Source organism: Aegilops tauschii, chromosome 3 (assembly GCF_002575655.3).
Source record: "Aegilops tauschii subsp. strangulata cultivar AL8/78 chromosome 3, Aet v6.0, whole genome shotgun sequence".
NCBI lineage: Eukaryota > Viridiplantae > Streptophyta > Magnoliopsida > Poales > Poaceae > Aegilops > Aegilops tauschii.
In genome coordinates, this window is record NC_053037.3 from 571,515,564 (window position 1) to 571,527,194 (window position 11,631).

Below are 11,631 nucleotides of genomic sequence, written 5' to 3' on the forward strand. Positions count from 1 at the left end.
GAAACGGTACGCAACGACGACAAGTGTTTTTTGTTATTTTTTGCACGACTTCTCTGCTTCTTCAACGTGTAATTTCCGTCTTTTACAATTCGACTAGCTTATCCCATGCCATGCAAGACGCTATGTCTTGGAGAAGATGGGTTTTGAAGATCATGAAAGCATGGAGACAAAGATAACTCAACTAAGGACCCATCATGGTTATGATTTTGCTGTAAATCTATACAATTATGTGAACTCATCCAATTTTGGTTGCCTGAATTGGGAAGCCCTTTGTAAGGCGTATGATTTTCATGAGGGTATGCTTCTCACCTTCGATCTTGGTGATCCTGACATCGATGAAAATAATATGACCATTTGGGTCCTTGTTGACACGCTTCCAGTTCTACCGCTGTGTGAGTTTCTCAAACATATTTATTAAGTAATTTATATTTTTTTATTTCAAAATATTTGACAGCTTATTTCTATTGACAGCTTATTTTCATTTTTCAAAAAATGTACGGAAAATGGTAGACAGAACCTACTACTACAATGATGAAGCACAATTAACTTATAAGGAGAAAGATGGTCTTATCGCATTTTTTTACTAATCTTGAGAATTACAATAGCTATTATCAAACTCCTCCACATTATGGTCAATATGTGCCACTAGTGCACGTGTTGAACTACGGTAACATCAATGGAGATAGCATGGTAAGATTTTTTACTATTACGACATCCGTGCATCTTTTGCATAATTTCTTCTAAAACTAAACTACATTGCTAATACAAAGTTATTACTATGTTTTTGAACAGAAAATCCCGATGGATTGTGTGCCTCATCTGATGTTGCCGAGAGGTCGCGTTGATGTTATGAGCTTACGACCACCACGGCCAGGTCAGCCGCAGTATCCACATCACTCCTGTCCATACCGGATTTCTAAAAGCGAGGAAGCCATGATAATAAATGATTTCAAAAAATGTTTGAACCATCGTAGAGAGCTACTTGGAAGCAACATTGTGCGTAGGCCAAGACTTGGAGACAGGATGATCTCCGTTCTTTATTATGGAGAGTCAATTTTTCTTAATGGAGAGTCAATGCCTATCTTGTTTTATGATATTTTACCTAAGAGAGGGTAGAGTAGGTCCTATGAGAGGAGTAGGTCGTAGCTAGAATGTGTTATTATGTGCTATAATGTGTTAGAGTTGATGATGATGATGAGTTGTGATTATGACTAGTGACCAACTTGTTATATGATGTCTCATTGACGAACATTGTTTGGTGGTGATGACAAGTGGTAATGAATATGCTATTTAAACAGACTAGTTCATGATGAGTTGTTATTGTATAAAAGATATATCTGTTTAAACATGTACAGCGCCAAAATGCTAAAAAAACATAAATTTGAGCAGTGGCGCGGGCCAAAATATTACTAGCAGCGCTCATTTACCAGTAGCGCTCTTCAGTGCCGCGCTACTAGTACCTGAACTTACCAGTAGCGCTGGACTAAACAAGCACTACTGCTACAAAATAGCTATAGCGCCCTAGCAGTAGCAGTGGCGCCCGCGCTACTGGTAGCTCAAAAACCAGCGCTACTGGTAATGTTTTCCCTAGTAGTGGTTGTTGCGGCTAGGGGCGCTGCCCTGGCTAGGGTCGTAGCCGCCCGAGCCTGGCGGGAAGGAGCCGGCGGAAGGACGGCCGCCACTCGGGCGTCCAGAGTCGGGCGTGCGGCCGGATGTGTTGTGGTAGACCGGCCGGGACGCGGCATTGGCGGAGGACTGCCAATCCTCAAGCTCCGATTGCTGCTGCTGAAGGGCCTCATAGTGAAGGACACTGGAGTAGAACGCGGGAAACGTGATAGGCATGCCTGCGAAGTTCATCGAAGCAGCGATGGGGTTAAACGCCGAGCCGAGCCCGGTCAGCATGTAGTCGATGATCTCATCATCGCAAAGAGGAGAGCCAGCGGCGGCCATCGAATCAGCGAGGGCCTTGACCTTCTGCATATACTCGCCGGCGAGGCGATCTCCTTTCCTCAGCGTCTGGATCTGGCGCCGGAGGTTACGCACGCCGGCGCTATTCTCGACGTCGAACATGGTGTGCACGGCCGTCGTCCTGCAGCCGATGAGCTGCGCAGAGATCTCCACGTTCATCGAACCGAGGAGATGCCCGAGGACCTTCTGATCCAGCGTCCACCACTGCTCGTACTCAGGGTTGGACACGGTGCGGGCGGCCTTGCCGGTGCCTGTCGTCACGGTCGGCGCCGGCACCCTGGCCGAGCCGTCGAGGAAGCCGTGGAGGCGAACTCCGGCGAAGTTGGGAAGGGCAAGGGCCCTCCACAGCATGAAGTTACTGCGGTCGAGCGAGACCGTGATGGGCGGAAGGACGGGGTGGGAGCCGACGCGGCGGGTGGGGCGATGACAGGGCGACCGGGTCGAGCACGGAGAGGGTGGAGAGCGTGAGCGCGGAGGAGGGGGTCATCGAGGCTGCCGGGGCGGTGGACATCACGGCGGCCGCGAGAAAACTGCGGCGGCGGCACCGGCGGCAGGAGGAGAGGCGGCGGCTAGGGTAGGCTCCAATACCAAGTTTGAGAATAGGGTTTAGGGTTTTCCGTGGGGCAAAGCCTCTCCACGTCTTTTTATATATAAGAATCAGCATATACAATTACATACGTACAAGGTACGTGTACACGACACGCTAGACCTATCTTAACATTACACCATAAAAATTCGGCACCAAGTGCTTAATCAAGAAGGCAGTTATCTAGAAACTTGTGAATGCATATTTTATATTCTCTTTAAACCGAAGATAATACTGAAGCTGGCGAGCCAAGCAGCACAATATTGCATGTATTTGGCAGCAGGGTCTTGTGCCCATGATACCAATTGTATATTCATTAAAAATGTGAATTAATTGATAAAATGTACTCCCTCCGTTCCTAAATATTTGTCTTTCTAGAAATTTCAACAAGTGACTACATATGAAGCAAAATAAATGAATCTACACTCTAAAATATGTATATATACATCCGTATGTGGCAGTCCATTTGAAATCTCTAAAAAGACAAATATTTAGGAACGGAGGGAGTATTGTTTATTTTGTGAGACAAAATCACCACCTTCAAAAGTGTGTTATGCACGGGATATAAGTCTGATGAAATAGGACTAACCAATTTTCTTGAAGCAACGAGCCACCTGGTCGATCTCTATTAAAGTTGCAAGTCTTACACGAAGAAAAAGATAATGAAAAAAAATCTAGAAAATACTCCATATGTCCCAACTTTGTACTAAATCGGCAACACTTATTTTAAGATGCGGGAGTAGTATTTGAAAGTCAGCTCACTCCCGAGCCTTGCTTAGGGCATTGCTCCTTTCTTATCTCAGCATCTCTCAAACAAAAAATCTCACTTTTATGATAATTGTTTTTCAATCAGGCATCGTGAAATCATGTTTTCTTTGGATGACACTATTCTAAACTAAAGCCTAAGACCCCTTCATTAATCAGCCTACTTTGTATGTTTTTTCTTTAAACTGCCTACTTTGTATTCTTGACGTGTCACCAGAACATCATCAAGAATTTCCACTCCGAGGTCAGAATAAATCGGCACGAATAAGTAGGTAACGAATTTTCAATGCTCCGTAGGAAGTGGGATGGAGGGTCCCATTATAGTACCATGTGAGTGTCGATGGAATAAGCCTTATTACTTAATCAACAAGGTAGTAAGCTAGAGTATATATTCTGTTTGAAATAAAGATAACACTGAAGCTCGTGATCCAAGCACTACAAAGTCTACAGTTGCCATGTAGAAGTATTTGACAACAGTGTCTTGTGTCACTGCATGGAAACTTGACACCAGTTGTATGCCCTTGGAATTTACAAAAAAATCATGGTTTGATGGATAAAATTCGTTGTTGATTTTCTGGCACAAAATCGTCGGATCCAAAAGTGTGTGATGCATTTGAATAGAAGTTTCGTGAAACAGCCTTTGCCTAAAATTAGTGTCTGCTTAACTTTCGGGGGATAGATAGGGACAGTGGTAGTATGTAGTGCACATATTGGCGTCATACCACAGTATTCAGACGTACGTACGCATGCACTGTGGGTGTGGCGCGCTGTGGCTAAATTTCGTGTTTGGACCCTTTTGACAAAGAATTTTAGGATCTGACCCCGGTTTCAAAAAAATTCGGGATTTGACCCTTTTGCTACCGTCAGGGGCTCCAGCGGTAGGGTTAGACAACCTACCGCCAAAGCACCTGGCGGTAGGGTGCCGACGGAGGGGGATGGCGGCCGTCTGACTGCGCTGACGTGGATAAGTACCTACCGTCAGGGGGCCTGGTGGTAGGCTGTCTAACCCTACCGCCAGATCCCCTGGCGGTAGGGTGTGGCAGGGTTTTGCCGTACAAACATTCTGTAACGAAATGTGCAATGGACCTGGCGGTAGGTTCACCCTACCGCCATGGGGGCAGGCGGTAGGCTGTGTGACCCTACCGCCAGGTCCCCTGGCGGTAGGGTCCTCTGTTTTGTTGTTTCTAGTTTATTTGGTTGCTTGTTTTCGAATTCAATATGACAGCAATATCATAGCAAGTTTTACAAATATGACAGCAATATCACAGATTTTAAACAATTAAACTTGGGCATCACATAGATCCACATTAGATAACTTGTGCATATAACATTTCAAACGAACTTCAACGGAGTTCCACATAGTAGCAAACACATAGATCCACAAATAGCAAACACATAGTTCCACGTAGTTTCACAACCACTAGACAAGTTCAACCAAACGAAGTTCAACCAAACTAAAAGAGCCAAGTATCGAAGAGCATAATCAGTTGCTCCTTCCCCTCTTGGAGGTACGGTCCTCGTTACTCTTTGAACGAGTCTCTACGGTCTTCTTCTTGGGCCGGCGAGGAACCGGTTTCTGGAAAGGGTCCGGACTCAGCAAATCCTTCTTCTTCGGATTCCTCTTCTTCGGCAGCTGAGATGCTTGAGATGTTTGAGTTGGTGGAGGTCCATAATCTTCATCGTACTCCTCCTCCCCGTTGCTCTCATCCTCCTCCTCCTCCCCTTCTTCATGTGTGGCCTCCTCATCCTCCTCCTCCTCCTCCCCAACCAACCTAGACGACGAGGGAGCATGGCTCGATGAGCCGATGAGACCCTGTGTGGCTACAGGCTGATAAGCTTCAACTGACCCAGCTCTAGCACACCCAAGCAGCCCTACCAGCTTGCGACAACGCTGCACGAACTTCTGCACTCACAATGAAACAAGGTCATAATAAGTATCAGATGGACTGATTGCAAGTGAACAAGATGCACACTACTACAAAAACAGCTATAGCCAATATGGACACTCATGTGTTGGTGCGCCATTAGTAAAAAAATATTTTTTCTATTTTTTCAAAATTACTAATGGCGCACCAGGGGATAGTGCGCCATTGTGCGCCATTAGTAAGTTGGCAACCACTTCAACCGAATGCACCCCCCCCCCCACCCCCCCCCCACCCCCCCCCCCACCCCCCCTACACGTTCTCTCCCCTCCCCTTCCTCCTGACACAGCCACCCGCCTCTCCTCCGGCTCTCACCCAACGCCACCGCCGATCTCCTCTTCCGCGTCACCTCTCCGGCGGCCTCCTCTCCCCATACACGTCGCGCCGGCGACCTTCCTATCCTCTCCTCTGTCTGCCCGGTCGGGCCGAGACCCTAGCCCGATGCCATGGCGACCATGGCAGCAGGAGGAGCCTGGTCATGGCGGCCTCCTCTCCCTGCAGCGCCGCCGCACCTCACCTTCTCTTCTCTTATCTCCTCTTCTCTCCCAGTAGAGGAGAGGAGGGGAGGGAAGGGAAGGCCTTCTCCGGCGAGCTTCCAGGGAGGTGAGGAGCGCCTAGATCCAGATCCACGGCGCATCGTCCCGTCGTCGACCTGAGCCGCGGCCATCCATGCAGGGCCGGCAGAAGCCAGGACGGAGATGCCAGAAACCCTAGCCTAGCCTAGCCATGGAGGTACGACGCCTCAACCTCCGGCGACGGACGACGACTGCAGGCCATCTCCGGCGACGGATCTCCGACCCCGACCATGGTGCGTGCGGCTGCAGGCCATCTTCTTCATCTCCCCTCCCCTCCCCTCATTGGTTCGTTTTATGTGCAGGGCAGGCTGCTCCGGACGAGCTGCTACTGCTGCTGCAGGTGCACGACGCATGGCTGCTCCCTCCTCCTCTGCCTACTGCAGGTGGACATGGTGAGCACATCTTATCTAGCTTGCCAATTTGATTGATTGCAATTCTTCTTTCTGGTGGTGTTGATTGCCATTGTGCAGTTCAGTTCAGTTTCAATCTGAATGCACCTCTCGGTCTCTTCCTCCTCTCTTGTGCTTTTGCATCTCCATGCCCAGATTCGGGCTTAATTAATTCCATTGCCTGCTGTTTATGGACGGATTGTTAGGTTAGATTGCTCACTTTATCCATCTCATCATGTCTCCTGAATGAATAAATGAATGAATGAATAAGCACTTTAATTGATGCTTGCTGGTTGGATGGATGGATGTCGTACATGCCATGCTTTTGGGTTAATTTGTCTGTCAAATTGATCCATTGGCCCGCTTGGTTCAATTTATCTGATGCCACAAGTGGCGTCATTTTTATTCTGTATGGACTGCCATTATAATGTACGTACATGCCACTGAACATTTAGTCTTTACTTGTGTGTAAGACCGGACTTTCTTCCGTTGTCAACGCAACTCGACGCAAGACCAGTGCCTTGGTCGCTTGCTCCGGTGTGGTGCAGCCGAGCTGGGCCAACGACCATGCCGCCGTGTACGAGGGCAAACTCCCCTCCGACAAGACGGCTCCTAGCTCGGGTAAGCAGCAGCACCCCCATGGTCGTTTTAGTTTTTAGAGAGCCCTTTTTTGTGTGTCAGCTGATGATGCCTTCATTCTCTTGTCCATTGAGGATCCTCAACAGGCAAGAACAAGTTCCACCGCCGGTCTGAAACTCGTCCCAACTGGGCAAGGGATTCTCTCACTACCTTCTAATTAAGTGAGTAGTCAACATCTTCAGGGCCCTTTACTCTGCTTTCTTTCTACTTCAAGCAAGGAGATGATTTATATGCATCTAAACAAGTAGTTGTCGCTGCACTGCTATAACAATCAATGTACATGCATAGCTCTAAGCTCTAGCCTAGTGCGCTACACTGCCTCTGTTTGTCAACATGCTGAATATATGAACCCAGAAAATTTGAGAACTTCTCTGTAAAAATTGGTTGCTAGCTCTGTATCTCAGCCCCTTCTCATTTGTTTGTTTGATTTGGATGGAGTAGGAGTCATCCATGGACGACATCGCATGACAATCTCTAAGAAGGTTGTCCATTTACTGATCAATCATTTCTTGCACGATTTTGTTGTTGATGATTAGTGTTGAACCTCATATGTCCTCTGCAATTCATTTCCATTATAATCTTACTCATACAATATTCACACCATGTAATTCTGGAAATATATGCTCATATCTAATTCTGCATAAAAAATGACAGTATTGACATGTTATAAATAGTTTGTTTGTATTTCTGTTTATTTTGTTACATTTTGCAGGGATAAAGTGAAGAAAAAGAAGAAAAGATTACTAGAAGATTAGTTTTAGGATTTTCTTTTATTTCCTTGCAATTTTCCTTTTATTGGATACTTGTAAAGACATTGTAATATTCTTACTATAATAAAAAATATGATTCTATTTCATTTTTTGTAAATTTGGATTTTTTTGTTTTTCAAATACATTACTAGTGGCGCATCATCAACTAGTGTGCCATTAATAAGCCAGAGCATATGGGTAAATATGGCCCCCTGGGAGGCATACTAATGGCGCATTGTGGGATATACTAATGGCGCACTGCGTGATGCGCCATTAGTATACCAGATACTAATGGCGCACCAGTGGTGCGCCATTAGTATTTAATACTAGTGGCGTGGTACTAGTGGCGCACCAGTAGTGCGCCATTAGTAGGCAAAACTGGTGCGCCACTAGTAGGCCTTTTCCTAGTAGTGGCATCTGTTCCGAGGAGGCTGAAATTGTACCTTCATCGTCCCCCTCACTCTGTTCTCCGATTGTACGCTCCCGGGGAGATCACCTAGTGCATCTGAGGCTTTAAAGATGCATCTGTTCAGCTCACCGAACTACAACGGCATAAGTCAGTCACGATGACGAATAAAATATTTTAAATACAACTGTCGGTTCAAATTTACCACTCTGTTGATGAGGGGTGCAAACTCCCTAAATCCACTGTGCATGTCTCTGATGCCGGTCTGGTATGCCTATTCATCGGGGTCATCCCTCTCTAGCTCCGCGATGTCTTCCACCGTCCACCGAGGCTTGAGATAAAGACGGTGCTTCTGGCCATCATCATACCACCTCATGTGTCGGCCCAGGTAAGCATCCCAGTCAGTCACTTTCCTCTCCCCATCTTTACGGAACCTCCGTCGGTTCCACTCCGTCACATGAGTTTTATGCTCCTCTCCCCAGTCTGTGATCGACTGATTCTTCTGCCGGCTCATCCTGCAAGGCATACGCAACAAGAATCATCATAAGCGCAATAAGATCATCATAAGCAACAAGAAACATGATAATCGTAATGAAATCATGGGCACGGAGAACAAAGCGCTCACAGGTGGAGCGCGTGGCCGCCGGTATCGGTGGGCTGGCCCGGTGGGGTATGCTGATAAATCCCAAACTGCGTGGCCACGCGGTGTGGCAAGTGCCACTCGACGGCGTACACACAGATCATGGGCACGATGCACCGCCAGAGACCACGGTCCGCATCACACATCACGTTTAGATCAAAGTCCCACTCTCGGTCTTGTCGATACGACCACCAGTTTACCTATTACATATACATTGGTAAGTTTCCACTCTCGGTCAAAAGTGGAATCAAAGAGAAAGGTGTTGAGCGAGTTCATATACCTGCGTATGCGTCAAAGCGTCCAACTCGTTGGTGTAGGTCTTGTACGAAGTCTTGTTTAGGCCCATGTAGGGTTTGACAACGTCCCACTCGTAAGCTATGGTGGGGTTTCGAGTCTCGTCGCCGTCTTCGCTATAGTCTTCCCATGGGCGTCTTGGCATCTTCTCCGGACGCCCCACCGGCCCGCAGCCGCTCCCACATCCAAATGGAGAAGGCCCAGACAAAGCCACCCATATTGGACTTGTCTCCCGTCCTCTGCGTTGCATCGTCAAGCTGCAAAACATCAAATGAGTATCAGATATTAGAAAATGTCATGGACACACTTTCGTAGGTAGGTAGGCAATTAGACACTCTCTTACCGAATGGTATAGGTAGGCGAGAGATGCGGTCCCCCAACTGTACCCTGCATCCCAGTCCGCTAGGAAGAACGGATACGCCCAGTTGGCAGAGTTCCCGGAGCTGTCGGGAAACACGACCTTCGAGAGAATATACCACAGATAGGCCCTCGCATACAACTCCAAAGTCGCCTCATCTGCGCCTTGGGGGCATGTCTTCCGGTGCTCCGAGAGCCAGGTCAACGGCACACCGGATGTATGGTTACTCTTGGCACCGGGGCAGTCGCCGATGAGGGTGGTGACCCTCTCCTGCCAGTTGGTCCTCTCCACTCGACCGGTGAGTGCATGACCCTCGATCGGCATGGCAGTAATCATCCCCCAGTCCTCTAGGGTCACCGTCATCTCCCCGCATGGCAGATGGAAAGAATGGGGTCGCCACCGGTCAATCAAAGCTGTGAGAGCTGCGTGGACAAGCGTCGGCGGCTGACGCTTGAACTGCAACACGAAACCCAACAGAGGGGCTTTCTTGAAGAACGGCGCGTAGCGCTCGTCGTAGTCCATATGCCCATGAACCCCGTGACCCCTCATGCGCAGTGGCTGGAGCATCTGTCAAACAGTGAACGCCAAGAGTTAGGAAATCATTTTCATCAATCCGAAAACTTTGATCAATATTTCATTCATATCACTTACCTCTCCGTTCTCTATGAAACGGGCACGATGACCCTTGCCGAATGCCCAGTCCAGCATGGAGTACCGTTGGCCGATGTTGTCCGCAAGAGGTGGCCGCCTTAATAGAGTTTCATAAATAAAAGCACCATAAGCATAAGCATACATAAACAAACAATGAACTCAAATCATATCAAAATGCATCATATCGAAATAAAATTTTAAGCATATTCCTCCAACAACATCTACTACACATGATGGATCAAATCATATCAACATGCATCATATAAAAAAAACCTCCAACATACATCATATCTTCATATTTTTAAATAAAATTTTCCAAACAACATCTTCATATCATCATATCAACATGCATCATCAAACTAGGGTTCATCTTCACACTAGATCATATCATCATATCAACATGCATCATCAAACTAGGGTTCATCGTCATATCAACATTACATCATAATTTTTTAACAAAAAAAATTATGAACTAGGGTTCATCTTCACACTAACATATGAACTATTGATTAGAGTTCATATCCAATACCACTAGTTACTAAAGAACTAAGAACTACAACTACAATCAATCTTAGGTGAAAAAATCCAATCTAAGTTCAAAAATATGAGGGATTTCAAGCAAATAATGCGTCGAACCGGAAGCAAGTTTGCAAAAACTAATTGGAGGGATTGGAGGAGCTTACGTTTCTCTCTTCGGGGCCATCTCAATCCGCAAAAACGGTGAAGAATCGGTGAAGATCCGAGGGGGGGAGTGGAGGAGATGAGAGAGGGAGAGAGGGGCGACTTGGGGGGCGAAATGAGGAACTGCCGACGGGGGGAGGGGGAGGGGTGGGGAGATGGGCAGGGGCGCGGGGGTTTTGGGGCAAATAACTGCCCGGACCCTACCTCCAGGGGTTCTGGCGGTAGGGTTAGACAGGCTACCGCCAGGTCCCCTGGCGGTAGGGTGCGACGGAGGGGGACGGCGGCCGTTTCCGCGTGCTGACGTGGATAAGTACCCTACCGCCAGGGGCCTTGGCGGTAGGCTGTCTAACCCTACCGCCAGAGCCCCTGGCGGTAGGAAAAAGGGTCAAATCCCGAAAAAATTTCAAACCAGGGTCAGATCCTGAAATTCTTTATCAAAAGGGTCAAAACACGAAATTTTGCCACCGGATGCGATGCGAGGCGTCTCCATATGGGATATACGCACGTGTTCGCCGAGCCGACGTGGATGGAATCCAAGGTCGTTTTCACTTTATGCAAACGATCGATCTATATATGCTACCTTTTGAAGCTTCCTTGGGTTCTAAAAAATGACACAAGGAAAACATAAAAAAAGTAGTTTTGAACTTTCGATGGATTCCTGAATCATCCTGACTAGACTGAACTATCGTACCTGATAAGCAGACACGATGCGATTATGATCGTTTTTTCTTCCTGGTTGTCACAACAGTCGAATCGATCAGATATATTTTTGTTTGCGAACCAATAAGATCATAAGAGATAAAACTCAGTACAGTGCAAGATACAATCCTGAGCGTCGAGCCGAGAAAGATGGAATCCTATGAATGAACTGAGTTCATGCAAGGGAGGAATACCCGTAGGGTTCAAGTTACAGGAACCAATTCAGAGATGCCTCTTCCACGCTACACGCTTGTGTCTTTTTTTTTCAGAATTCACTCTTCTGTCTATGTAGCCAGTCCCTGTGCTGGG

At 47.2% G+C, this 11,631-nt stretch overlaps 1 protein-coding gene across 1 annotated transcript; it reads right to left on the reverse strand.

The window, feature by feature from the left end:
• Nucleotides 1-9,049: 9,049 nt before the first annotated feature.
• Nucleotides 9,050-9,999, reverse strand: LOC141020699 (serine/threonine-protein phosphatase 7 long form homolog). The gene is made up of 3 exons (XM_073495632.1): nt 9,943-9,999; nt 9,277-9,858; nt 9,050-9,190 (listed from the first exon to the last, which is right to left on the reverse strand). Exons 1-3 carry the CDS (start codon nt 9,997-9,999, stop codon nt 9,050-9,052), a joined length of 780 nt encoding a protein of 259 aa, XP_073351733.1.
• Between the last annotated feature and the right edge of the window lie 1,632 nt (nt 10,000-11,631).